Genomic DNA, 14,367 nt, shown 5'->3' with positions numbered 1-14,367 from the left:
GCCTCTAAATATGGATGCTAGTAATCCCATACGTTTGTTGGCAAAATGAGCTAATATACGTGAAAGTGCTTTATAGATGGAAAATACAAAGCATTATAAAATTGACCAAATAAAAGTAATTTTCAGAATTTTAGACATCTTTTATTTGGGTGGGGGCAAATTTTCATAATCTCAGAAAGAAGCTGTTCAGTAGAAAATTGAGAGTTTCCTCAAGAAACCTGAAGAAAAGATGTTGTAAACTAAAACAGATGTATGTCCCTGGATACTTCAGATCTGAATCAGGAGTCTTCCTGGGGACTTTGGCCGTCAGCGTGTTGGCTCAGGGCTCATCACTTATGTTCCATGTTAGCTCAGTTCTTTTCTAGAGACGTGGGATTCCAGTAACAGACACTGTGTATCTCTAAAATTTGCTTCAAACAGCCGTTTCAACTGGTACCGTGAACTTTGTTCAGAGCTAGTTTCACAGCAAACAATCAGCATCACACTCTTCTGAGAAATGAGTGTAAATTGTGAGAAAGGCAGTGAATGAAGAAATCCAGGAAACAGAACAAGGCTATCAGATAACAACTGCATGGATTTGAGTGAAAGGTGACAAGGTCAATGATAGTCTAAGAAATATATAATAATCTAAAAATCAAAGCCAAAAGAAGATATGCGAAGCCAGCAAAGTGTGGATGGGCTCTGGTTGGGGCTGCAGAAGCAAGTCCCCGAAGAAGACCCTGGTATAGGTCTTTCCTCTGCACCCAAAGGCAGTCTTCAACCCTCTCGAGGGGACCTGCAGGCTCAGCTGGGCAGGGGTCTAACCCACTGCCGCATGCATGGTGGGACTGCCCAGAGTTTGGATTGATCGACTTAAACAGAGAAAGGAAATGAATGTGTTAGCCTCTTATTTGCTTAGGATGCTAGTGGGGAAGCCCTGATAATAAGAAATTTTAAGAGGTTAACACTGAATTCTCAAACATTTGAATTTATTATTATTTCTTTAAAGAAAGGCTCAAAAACAAATAATGTCAGCACATAGGGAAGATTATGAAGCTCTGGGTGCTAAACCAGGTCCTGTCCATTCCACAGAATGCTCTTATTTCTACAACCTATTTCTACAAGCCCAAGGTGCTAACGGTATGGAAGCAAAGAGGGTCCCAAGTATGTTTCTAAAAATTGGGCTGGTGGGCAGGAAGGACTCAGTCAACAGAGGGGCTTTTTATTCACTGGTCGATTGCTTGGCCAGCACATAAGAGATGGCAAACATGTGGCTCCAAGGAGGCACACTGGCAAGGAAACTGGAGAAAAGTTGCAGGAGTAAAAGCACAGATTTTGGTGCCCTGGATTTCTGGGGCTGGAAGGCAGAGATGGGAGCCAAGGGACTCTCGTGGGGGGGGGGGGGGGTCCTGTAGCCACGCTTGCTGGCCCAAGGGGTACAACAACCACCTAAACAGAGCAAGGCCATAAGAAGCTCTGACAACCGGCAAGGCTGGGAGGAGCAGAGAAAACCACAGAACCAGTGATTTGACAATTCATGGTAGAATAGAATGAGAGCACCTACTGTGCACCCAGGCTCTGCTCTCAAGAAGCCGAAGGTCCTCTCTTCTACGTTAGAGAAATGGACTCGGTGATTTTTAGCACAGAGGAAGGACTTGTTTTATGACTGGGAGTCCTCAAAACTTCACAAATATTTAAATTAGGTCCCATCATCAAACAGATGTGTACTGTGGGGGCACCTGGGTGGCTCAGTCGATTAAGCGTCTGCCTTCAGCTCAGGTCATGATCTCAGGGTCCTGGGATCAAGCTCCGTGTCAGGCTCCCTGCTTGGCGGGGAGTCTCCTTCTCCCTCTGTCTCCCTCCCGCCAGCTTGTGCTCTCTCTCTCTCTCTCTCTCTCTCAATAAAATCTTTTAAAAAAAAAGTGAACTGTGATTTTTGCAATAGAAGTAGTCTTAATGAATTATATGTACATGGAATTATTTTATATCTGACTCTATGAAAGGTATCAGGGGAGATGATAATTTAAAGACACACTAATGGGAATTCTTTGACAGAGAAAAGAGGGGAAACTTCAGCCTCCATTGACCTCTTGTGAAATGTATCATTTCTTACAATGAACCTCTTACTGGAAAGAATACCCACAGGAGAACACAGCACAGGGAAAATGAAGCAGCTTTCTCACCCAGTGTCCTCAAAAATAACCAAAGTAATCTTTAATTATCTTTGAAGAAAGAACCAGAAAAAATGAAAGAAACGTGAAAATTTTCATTATCTTTTCCCTGCTGTCTCTACAGAGAAAATAAAATGGAAACAGCCAAATCTTAGGTGTTAGGAAATGTGATAAAACCAAATTAGAATAGGGGGATAGGGCACGCACTGACACAGGCTATAGTGAAATCATACAGATTTTCAGGGCCTCCAGCATTGCTTAAGGAGAGAGGACTGATACAGAACGAAGAAAGTGAAGCACATAAAAATGTGTTTTGTTTTTCATGAAGGACCTTGTGAACTTAGAGGCATACTTGTGCACTTGACACCCGGTCCTCTCTGTTAAAATCAGTAATGATCATGGAATGAAAAAAGAATAATAAGGGACATTTTACGCATGCTGTAAAAATGTTCTTTTACTGAATTTTATATTGGTTATCATGTCAATAAATTTTAAAAATCACAGTACAAAGGAAAAAGTCATGTATGAATACTTTTTAATTATAATAATGTGTATGTAAAAAAAATATACGTAGATGTTGGTCTGTCACATTAATGAATAATTACAAGTTGCTTTTGAGCCTTCTGCAAATTTGCCCTTCTCTTTATGTCAGATTTGTCCCTTGATCTTCACTCTTCATTGATCATAGAACCCTTGCTTTATTTTAATTTTGAAAAATTTCTTTCACGTGGAGCAACAGATATATAAGTAGTTAGGAACGGTGTTAAACCAAAGGTTAAGATTGGAAGAGACGCAAAAAAAAAAAAAAAAGTCCCATTTCACATCAGATTCCATAAATAGCATGTCTGCGTTTCTTTGGGACCAATTCTGGTGGTTTTCTAATTTGTCTGCAATCAAAAAAATTGTAAAGACAAGTAAACATTCACGTGGTCACTCAGAATGCCGGACTGAAGGGACTGCATATAAGATCCTGGGGTATTTCGAGTCTACTCTGCAAATGCAGAAATGTGATATCACAGAGTTTGGATTCCAGATCATTCTGAATTTGCTGGAAAAGAAAAAACAAACAAAACAAGACAAACAAGCAAAACCCGAACACAACAGAGCAGCTGATTCCCTATGTCCCAGTCCTGCCCATTAACTGGGAGCTCTCCACATTCCCCTCCACATAGAACATATTGTTAATAAAGGATATGATAAAAACATGGCCATTTTAAGCTTATGCGTACATTATTAAAACTCTACAGCAGACACAGCCATTGTTTAGACGTAGAACTTAGATCCACAAGGATCCCAGGTGGCTCAGTCAGTCAAGCGTCGGACTCTGGGTTTCGGCTCAGGTCATGATCTCAGGGTCATGGAATCAAGCCCCAAGCCTGCTCTGTGCTCAGTGGGGAGTCTACTTGTCCCTTTCCCTCTGCTCCTCCCCCTGTTCTCTCTCTCTAATAAATAAATAAGATCTTTTAAAAAAAAGAACTTAGACCAACAAAATAATTTTTTGTGGGGGGAGATATATTTTATCACTTGAATGGTTTAAGACTGCTGGCTTTGGCTGGTAATAAGACAGATTATCTTTTAGTTATTTGTTATTAAAATTTGTTTTTAATAAATGCTCGATAACCAATGTGTCTCTGTATCTCCTGCGCCAGGGGTGCAGAGGTCCTGCTGCATCTCTAGTGGCTGCTGAGGCTGCAATCATTGTGAGGGAAGGTTGGAATCCCCTAACTCCTCGTGTTGCTTCCATGTGTCCTTGACATCCAGCTCTAATCTGAGCACTGGGGAGAGAGGAGTGATAGAGGAGTGAGAGGGGGACAGGAGGACAAGAGGGGAAGAGGCGAGGAGGGGAGGGGAGGGGAGGACAGGAGGGGAGAGGGCTTCTAGTTGCCAGAGACACCCAAAGGACCACGCCACATTGGAGGCTCCAACACTGGAGTCTGGGGGAAGTATTCTGGGTAGCCCTGCTGTGTGAGGCACCGGTGAGAAGTATCTCTGCAAGGCTGCGCTTCAGCACCAGGTTCCCTGGAGAGTGTCAGGCTGTCCTTCCCTGCGAGCATGGTAAGTGACCCTGAGCTCTGGCCTCTCAGGGCTGCCTTGCCAGGCAGCCCAGGCCATTCTTCTGGGGCGACCAGTCATGCCTGCCCCTAGGCTCCTCTGGTGGAGAGGACGTGGCACTGTCTTGCAGCCTGATAGCCCCACGGCCCCATCAGCCTCCTGCCCTCAATAATCTTTTGTGCCCCTGACTCTGTTTCTGCTTCTGGGGAAAGCAAACCAGCACTGCCCGTCACTACTTCAGGATGGTCATTATCTATGTTGCCTTACTTGGTAGATTCGTCTTTGGAGAGGTCCCATGGGGCATCTGGTCCAGGCTACGAGCCTGTTCCCCTCCTAACTGCTCTACCTTCCTGCTCCAGCCCATCCTGATGGGCCCAAATCAACCCAAGGCCCTCCGGTGGCTGCCCACAGTTTACAGGGCAGGACAAGATTAGCCATTCTACTTTCCAACCCTCACCTCCTTCACAGTCACCTTTTCTAAGACAGGTCCTGGGCTTCCAAGTACACCGTGTTCACTCTTGTCTGTGCCTTTACTTGCATGTCACCCTCTTGCTAGGATGCCCTTGACTCTTCTTCCAAGTTTTCCATCTCCAGCAGGACACTCTCCATGAAGCATTTGTGGTCCTCTTGGCCTGCATTCATGCTTCTGTGCTGAGCATTTGTTCACAGAATATTTGGGAGTGACTATCTTCTCTCTTCAACTCAAAATCTGAAGACAAGGCTGCCCTGCCTGATTTCTCCTTTCTCTCAGAGCACAGTGCTAGCTCTGTAAGCATCTCATGACACAGCTTTCCCAGTGAGCCGCAGCCCTATGGCATAATTGAGGCACTGCAAACTATCCTCCCCCGCTCTTCATGGGCTTCGGGACAGGGGGTGGGGGCCTCTCACATGGGCACAGTTTGTAGCAGAGGCTCAGATGTCACGGCTGACGGCCTTAATGTCAGAGGGTGTCATTTCTCCAGAGAGGCCATAGGAAAGCACAGATCAGCGGGGACACATTGGCAGGCATGGATGCTTCTGAATGCTTTCTAAAGATGAAAGCAGTGAGTCACAGGCCAAGCTCCAGATAGCACACTTCAGGACAATGTGTGTAGGAGAACCCAGGCTCCCCACTCAGACCCACTTTTAGCATCAGCTTGTTGACACTTAGATACTTCTTGGAAGCCTGTGGCACTTCCTCCATCCTATCACTACGTCTCCGCCCTACCCAAGGCTGAGCACCAGGGCTGCCTGTCGTATGGCAATCACCCTGTTCTGTCCCCCATGGCCGTGGCATGCAGAACACTCTGCTGGCCAGCTTCCCATTAGGTTCAGGGAGATAGGACAGGAGGACGTCCAATGGGAAACTTCTACTCTGCTTCCTCCCAGCCTCCCATACTTCTCAAAGAGCTGCCCTGCTCAGGTCCTACTGGGCACCCCTGCATGGCTCACTTCTTACTTGGCTCTAATAATTCCATCTCCCAGCCCTGGCCCTCAGCCCTGGGGGCTGGAAGGAGGTCCTGTCAGTCTCTACTTGCTTTGACATCCACTGTTGCTTTCCATGCCTCTGTCCTTGATGAGTGTCTCCATTTGAGTTATTTGACTTGAATGACAGCAAATCCCTGAGCTTCTTGCAAAAAACTCACTGAGGTTCCTCTATTTGTGTAATGATGGCACATCAAGGACAGAATACCATGCGCTTAAAGTACCAGGTACTAACCCCCTTCCCCCTTCCTGTACACACGTGGGCCATTCTGTATTCTTGCAAAGGGCTTCCTGGGGCCCCAGGACATCTCAGTGCTCTGCCTGCTACTCTAGGCTAAGTCAGAAATGCCCAGTCAGAGGTGTGTGTGGCAGCCATAGTGTACACACAAGGGGTCAGCTTTGATGGAAAGAAAAAAGAAATGCCTTTCTCATGTGCCTGTTTAACTATACTTACCTATCTTCCATCTCAATCTCCCCACTAGGCCTCTAATCTAATATAAACCCACCTTCAGAAAAAAACTTGAACACGAATGCACATGACTGTTAGAGTTTCATTAGCTTAGCCTCCCAGGGGTAGTGGCATTTCGAAAGGAGTGGTGACATTTAGGCACACCTGAGTCAGATTGCTTGGATTCCAATCCTCACTTGGCCACTTTCTGGCCCTGAGACTGAGCAACGCTCAAGTTCTCTAGAACTTGGTTTCTCCCATAGTAAAATCTACCCCATGAGATTGTTGTCAGAAGAGATTTCAAGAAAAAGTCTCAATGTCAGCTTCTCTCCCACATTAAGTGCTGAATAAATGTTGACCATCATGAGGCTGATTGTCTTGTTATCTAGATAGGAGGTCTTCACGATTAGAAAGGCCTTTCTAGACACATAAAATGCTACCCAGGAAGGCTGTGAGGCTGCCTCTGGCCCCAACACTGTGCCATGACACAGGGTGCCCTCTAGCACTGCTCATCCCTTCTAGAGAGCTTCTTTACTCCAGCCTTAGAAGAAGTTCCCCACATGAGTGGGTTGCCTCCTCTGGGGACTTCCCCAAGGTATTCCAGAGAACCGGGATGAAAATGGACCTCAGTCAGGCCTGTCTGCCATGTGACTATCTTGGCTGCCCGGTCACCAGGCCAGGACCCTGGCCTCTCATCTCCCCCAACCTGCTCTATCAGGACCTGTGTCTTCCTGCTCATGGAAGGTGGAAGATGACAGGAAGGAGTTCTGGCAAAGCATAGAATAGGGTCCCTCCGCTGTGGGGCAGTGAATATCAAGGCATGAAATGGGTTTTAGCCCACATCTGCAGTACACCTCTGGGATGCTCCTGATTTGGGGAGATTCATGAAGGCTTCTGCAAACAGTCAAGAAATGGTCCTCTCCTTTCACACATTCTTGCCTTTCTCTCTATCACCACATCAGTGTGGCTTAACACAAACCAAGGAGAATCCAAACATCTGACCCCTGGCACATGACAAGCTTCACTAGGGACTCCCATTCTGAGGAAGCTCAGTGCCACTTGGGTCTCTTGCCTTGAAGGGCACACCCTTTGCAAAGCAGAAGGTGACATTTCTTCAGTGCACATGTAGAGGCTTTTTGATTTTTATTTTCCAAAAAGGCTCCATATCAGTGTCTTGGGGAAACCCACAGCCAACCAACAAAAGGCAAACCTGCTCACCAGAAAGTATGGTTCCTGTTTGTGCTGGTTTGGCCACTTCTGGTGAAGGGCACAAGAGGCTGAGGACAAAGCACCTGATGATGAACAGACTTGAAGAGGAGAGAGCAACCAACACCATGTTGATGGCAATGTTCCATTCATATATTTGCTTGTCACTGATGTGTGTCCTGGAGGACTGAGAAGCTAAGTGGAAAGGCCACTCTAATGAGGCCTCCTTGGGTCAAGTTGGACAAACAGGCAAATGGTGTGATGAGCACTGTTTCCAAAAACTACATTATTCCTAGAAGGGATTGTTAACCCCACAAAAATCGAAGTTTTATTTTTTTACCCCTGGCTCCTACCTAGTTTTCTTAAGCAGGACTTTGAATAAAGGATGTGCTCAGGTACAATCCCATCCATACATCTCCTAACCCCACCTCCAAATAGTCAACATGACACTCAGAATGTTGAACTGCCTAGTAATTTCAGTCACCTGCTAAAATAACTCTTTTGACACCAGACTCTAATAACTGAACTAGAAACTTCAGGAAAATTAACTGCAAATTACTAACTCTTGATCAAAAGTTTGCATAGATATCCAGAGCCAAAATAAACCTAAACTTGCAGATGTTCAAATACGTACTGGCAATTCTTTCCCCCGATGGAAAGAGACACAGGCACAGCACTTGCAACCTTTAGTCAGATGCTTATTAGGTGGTTAAGCCTTAGCTGCAAAACAGATACTAATTTTGATTACTAATTTTGGTACTGGCTGAACTAATTATGTCCTGTTACTGCAGTGACAGGTCTCAAGCTCTATAGCGGGGAAAGGAAAACAAGAGCAAAGTGTCAAGATCTCTCTGCAGGATGAAATGTGGCCAGTGCATTACATGCATCCAAGTCCACGACAGTCTCGATGAGCCCAAGGCCTAAGGAGACCCTACTAAATCCTACGAAGGGAACGACTGACATGCTCAAGCCTCTGGTGACGAGTCAAAGGCAGCTTTTTTTTTTTTCCTTCTTCTCAGTTTCTCCCTTTCTCTGGGCAATAAAAAGGAAAGGGAAGAAGAACTTCCCTCTGAAGTCTTGGTGATTTCTTGTTAAGTACATATATAAATATAAGCATGTTGAAAGCACATTCTTAATAAAATTATTAATAACTTAGGGTCAGGATGGGAGGAGTCATCTAGTGTGGGATCACAGGGTTTTGATTTTTAGTGGGTTCCCTATTTTTATGACCAGATACTGGTGTGCAGAGGAGCCCTTCGTGACTAGCTCTGGTTGTGCAACATGGGCTCTGACATTGCCCTGGTTGCCTCAGGTACCTGCCATCTAAGACACCCAAGCTCAAGGTACCCTTGATGTTGCACACGTGACTCCCCTAAAAGCTAAGGATTTCTCTACAACAAAACTAAAACACATAAGACACAGGTGTATGGGCGCGTGCGCACACACACACACACACACACACACACACGCACACACACAAATCACCGGATTTTATAAGTTGTCTCTATGCATGAGTAACACGAAACAGCCCCAGAAGTTGGAAGTGGGATTCCCAGCTGAGACAGAAACTAGAAAGAACAAGCACCCAATAAATAAGGAAAAAAGCCACCAGTGGGAACCCACCCTCCCAGAAAAGCATAAATGCTATTGAAGACACATGAGGATACCCAAGGTTAATGGAGGTCCTCTAAAAAATGTGGTTTAAGTCAAAGATCACCTTAGGCAGAATAAGTACATAAGCAGAATGGTCTGCTAGACCCTGGAAAGGTGACTTCAGGGAGCAAAGCAGGAGCCTGGTAGAAACACCACTGAAGTATGTTATGGGAACAGCAATCGGATTATGGGGCATACCAGATCAGAATAATACCATGCCCCCTGCCAAGGCTCCTGGCTCCATGTCCATCTCACAGGACAATGCCTAATGACTCATCTGGCTTCCTCCAAAATCCTGATAATGACAGAGAGATAGCCTACTGCATAAAATTCATCAAGCTACTTTTTATCTTTCACAATAAATTACAAAATTGGACATCTGAATTCCACACTGTCATGAGTCTAGTTCCTGGGAGTCTGTCCTGGGTACAAGGATAAACTTGAGGACCTAATCTGCAAAGCTGGGATGATTGCCCTTGGAGGCCCTAAGTCTGGCAGTCCCCTTAAATCTAACCTTGACATTTCAGAGCCCACACACCACCGTCACAGAAAGGAGAATGTTGACACAAAGAACCATTGTGTTGGAAGAAAGATTCCCAAGTGTCAAGGCCAGAAAACCCATAGTCCCCCACATTCAATGCAGTACCAAGAGCATTTGCTTCTCCCTTCCCAACCTCCCTCAAGCCCAAATCTATTTGCCTTCTTGGTCCCTCTTCATCTCCATCACCATGACCCTGTTCAGGGCACCATCTTCAATCACGTGGATGAACTTAAGAGCTGCCCCCGACTGGCCTCCAATGTGGACCCTCTATTCTCCACCTACACACTAACCAACCATGGTACCTGCTTGCCCTAGCAAGTTCAGCAAGCCCCCACCCCTCTTCATTACATCCGCATAATGGCATGCATGCTTCTTATGCGGCTCCAAGCTCAGGAATCAGCCCTGTGGGAAGCTGGCAGGGCACCAACTTCTGAGCTTGATTGGCTCCGAAGGCTAGTATAAGAAGTAAACCAGTTACGGGCGCCTGGGTGGCTCAGCCGTTAAGCGTCTGCCTTCGGCTCAGGTCATGATCCCAGGGACCTGGTATCGAGCCCCGCATCTGGCTCCCTGCTTGGCGGGAAGCCTGCTTCTCCCTCTCCCACTCCCCTTACTTGTGTTCCCTCTCTCGCTCTCTCTGTCAAATAAATAAATAAAATCTTTATTTAAAAAAAAAAAGAAGTAAACCAGTTCCTGTATACTAAGATAGGGCACCATACAGGTACTAAGTTATGGCACCATACAGGTATCAACCTGGCTGACTGGGCCCTTGCGTGTGTACAGCTTTGTCGGCACCACTTACCATCACTGCCCAACCCTTGGTTCTTGCTCTAGTCACGCAGTGACTTGGGGTCACCCGAGTGCCCTGTGCTTCTTCATGCCACCGAGTTAACACACATGCTGGGCCTCTGCCTGGACTCCCCTTCCTCCCACTATGCCCAGCTAATTCCAGCACTTGAGCTTAAAGTCTCAAATTAGGTATTACTTTTTCCAAGATGCTTTCTCTGAACACTGCCTTCGTCACCCCCAAAGTGGAATGGTGTTTCTCTTCCCCTCCCCCATACATAACATCGAGAGCACCTATAGCAGTCCTTATGACCCACTCTGTAACTGCCAATTTTCCTAACTGCCAACTCCACTGATGGGGCCCTAAACAAACTCCCCAGGGAGAAAGGGGGGGGCAACCAAATAGAGGTTCTGGCTTCAGCAGCCATACAGCTTTGCCGCAGGGGTGCTGGTTCTCCCTTGGCCCTCATTAGAGCCTCACAAACTTCTAAGTTCAAAGCACAGGGGCAGCTCAGCTCCTCCCTCTCACCTTACCCACTGATTTAGGGTCAAAAGATCAAAATTCAGGCAAAGCAGAGCTAACATTTTCAGTTTTTGGTGTATTTTTTGGCCTCTTTGAGCCTCGAATGAATGAAATAATACCCTCTGTGGGTTTACAAAGCTTTGCACTGATCGCTTGTAACCCACAGAACACCAGACAGAGGATTATTGTTGGTGCCAGATCTGGTCCTATAGCAAGAAGAGGGGGACAGGAAAGGACGTCAGGCTGTGAGGAATGAGTGACTCTACAGGATTGGGGCCATCACCAGAAAACCTATTTTCCTAATTCTGCTGTCTCATGTCCTACACACAGCACAGAGGTCTTCCTGAGGCTCTGTGCTGTGTCTCGAGGCCACGACTCTGGCACATCCTCACAAGTGGGAAGTGGAGACCTCTCAGGCCTTTCAGAGCTGGCACACGAGAGTACCCAGAGCTTCCTACAACTGGGACCTGCGCTCCATCCAAGCAGGCCTGCTGAGTCAGAATAAGCATTTTAATGACTGAAACTGATCATTCCAGATCATCCCCCACCCGGCAGAGGCTGCTGCCAGTACAAAGGGTCCCCTTCATTCCAGCCCCTTCCCTGAGCTTCCAGGCATTAGAAGCAGAAACTCAGAACATAGGTGAAGCCTGCCACCTACAGTTAAAGGGACCATATATTAGCTCCTGTATCTACCTGCCCTTAGTTCAAGCCCAAACTACCCTTGGAGTGAAAAGTTAACTCTCCTTCTTCCTCCCCTGGATTTAGACAAGGAAAATTTAGGAAACGGACTTAAATTGCTCTTCGAGCAGTCTGTGTTCTGAAGCTGAATATGAAAGCAGAGAAGACTGCCTTCCACGATGTGCAGCAAAGGTTCATGGAGCCCCCGGGCTGCACACCCTTGTGGTAAATGCGGCAATTCCAGAGCTCACACTGTGCAAGAGAACTGCAAGTCCAATTTCTGGATTTCCTTCTGTTCACGTGGAGGATCAATTTTTCTCTCATGGTGAAATTAACTCGCTTTTCCTAAGTGCCCTCGGTACTACCTTCTGGAGGAAACAGTGGCCTCTGCAATTAAACCAGGCTCTGATCCTGCCTCACGACACTCACAGGCAGAAACACGTATGACATCCACGCCTCAGCAAGGAAGAGTGCATTGCACATGAAGTTAAAGGCTCGGATGCCCTTTGTTAACAAAAATGGGCAGTTTTTGGTAAAGTCCACCACGGAGAACACAAACCATGCGTGGAGCACACACCAAGAGATATTTCCCAAGCTGGGGAATTTAAGAACAAGCACAATTCTCATGAGAAGCAATCATGATTACTAAACAGTTACCAAAACAGGGCAGCAGGGCTTTTGAGATTGCTTTAGAAACCCTAAAGTCAAGGTTAAAGAAATTGCTGTAGCAGTGGAATTAATGTAAAAATATTTTCTCTTGCTGAAGAATATCCTTAGTTCTCAACATATAACATCATTACACATGTATTCAGTTTAAAAGGAAAAACAAGTTTACAAATCACTTCTGGATACTTAAAAATAAACTCTAGGCTCCTTTTCTTTCTGGCAGCAGCAGCCTACACGCTGTGACTTTGCCATATTTCAGAAACTTCAGGTACAGTACGGTCTTCTGAGAAAGGCCCAGTACTTCAGAATTCCTGCAGTGGCTGTGGAGAAAGAACATCACTGGCGACAAAAATTAAAACAACATTTCAAGACCTACGGGAATGTATTCAGACGTTCATAAATATACACACAGATTGAAGCATTTCAGCGGATATCCTAAATACCTTTTCTGTGAACATACTTACATTTCTTTTTGGTTCAAGAAAAAAAATGTACTTTATAGAAAAATTGTTCCAGCTGTGGGTAGAAAATTCCATGGCCACGCTTCCCTTTCCTGGTGTATATCTGTGTGGGTGTGTAGAGTTTTCCCTGGTCCCCAAGGCGTCTCACCTGTGATACACACTTTATATGCATGGGAAAGCTGCTCTTCTTTGGGGGCTCTGCTGTTGGTGGAACTTGGAGAAACTGGGCTGCAACGTCTTTTTAGGGAGAGGCCAAGTATACTTTTTCATTCTTGTGGCCTTGTGTACTTAAACAATGTGAGCTGGTATGAAAGACTGGACCACAAAACTGCTCACAGAATTCCAGGATCGTGCTGTCCTACACTGCAAGCGGCGGACGCTCCCCAGGCCTGCTGGGCTTGGCCCAAACGTGGAATTTTACCCACCAGAAAGCACTACTGGAGCTCAGGACAGACATTTTAAATAGCTCAACGATACTGGATGCTTTTGCCCTTTGGCTTCAAAAGCAATCATGACCAGACATTTTCAACTACGAGCTGATTACAATAACGAAAATACCTTTTCAAAAAACATTTAATGAGGTAGCTGAGATCAAATAGCACATCCATAGCATACACAAAGGTGCTTAATAAGTGCGCAGGCATTTTAAAATGTATTTTTAAATGCAAACTTGCTATAGTGCCTAATAAATGCTCTTTCTCCCCAGTTCCTGAAGATGCATGCAGACGTTGCAAAGAGGCCCTCGCGGAGTTACAACAGCAAGAGAACAAGAGGCTGAGCATAAGTGAAGCCGAACAGGAGGAGGAAGGAAGGGAGCTCTGGGCAAGAGCTTGAGCGGAGGTGGTTGTGCTCTCTATGGAACTGAAATACAGTCAGTGCCACCGAGAACACACACCGGGAAGAACTCAGGGACATGACGGGCTGAGAAGAGGGTCTCGACTTGAGGTGGTAGGACCCGCAGCCTGGGGCACTTCCATTAAGGTCAGAGCACACCCCCGCACACCTTTCAGGGCCCCTGGAACTACCCTCAGCAGGGAGTCTGGCCCCCTGCCGCCCTCACCATGACCATTCTGGGTTCTGTCCGCTCTCAGCCACAGGCTGCTTTAGGCTGAACAGCTTTTAAGATGTTAACTTCAAATGATTTCCATGTGGAGTCGTGGACAAAAGGAAAGTGGTGACACCAAGCCTGGCAGCATGGGTTCTGCGACTGTTCCAGCAACGTGAACATTTAGAGTTCACACATCCGCACGCACGGGCACACATGCACACTCGCCTTCACACGGGCGCACACGTGAGTCGGTATGGGGCAGCCAAGCAGACTCCCCAAGCTCAGGCAGGGCAGAAGTGGGCAGGATGAAGGGGCCTCGGGCAGGGCTGGTGGATTCATGGAGAAGGATCCACCTCTGCCACCCCCCTTGCCCGTCCTCCATGGGGCAGCCAGCACACCAGGGCACCGGCAGAAATGCACCAAAGACAAGGGATGGAAAGGCAGGCACCAGATCACTCAGTTACTAGGTCTCCGTCGTATAGTTGCTGTAGGCCAGAGGAGGCAGGGTCTGAAAGCTGCTCCACCGCCTTGCGCCAGGCTGGGACTCCACACGCCCTTGCTCTTTATATTTACCCAGAATGTTTTTGGCTTCTTCCACATCCCGCAAAGGGCTCTCTCCATATTCTTCCTTCAGCCACTGCCGGTACTGGAGAAGTTGAAAACAAAACCACAATGTCACACACACACACCTGCG

The 14,367-nt window shown here is 46.6% G+C and overlaps 1 protein-coding gene across 4 annotated transcripts in view; it reads right to left on the bottom strand.

The window, feature by feature from the left end:
* Positions 1 to 2,668: 2,668 nt before the first annotated feature.
* DUSP22 (dual specificity phosphatase 22) overlaps positions 2,669 to 14,367 on the bottom strand; it is a 69,429-nt gene continuing 57,730 nt past the window's right edge. For 3 of the 4 annotated variants that reach the window (XM_045800588.2, XM_087858036.1, XM_087858035.1), the window contains one exon: positions 2,669 to 14,319. In XM_045800588.2, the coding sequence (XP_045656544.1) occupies positions 14,137 to 14,319 (183 nt within the window). In that variant the 3' untranslated portion in view covers positions 2,669 to 14,136. The remainder of the gene's footprint in view (positions 14,320 to 14,367) is intronic. The other variant, XM_045800589.2, reaches the window with a different exon arrangement.

Source organism: Ursus americanus, chromosome 32 (assembly GCF_024610735.1).
Source record: "Ursus americanus isolate L20-20 chromosome 32, mUrsAme1.1.p, whole genome shotgun sequence".
Classification (NCBI taxonomy): domain Eukaryota; kingdom Metazoa; phylum Chordata; class Mammalia; order Carnivora; family Ursidae; genus Ursus; species Ursus americanus.
The sequence above is the reverse complement of the archived record's forward strand: the minus strand, read 5'-3'. Positions and strand labels throughout refer to the sequence as shown.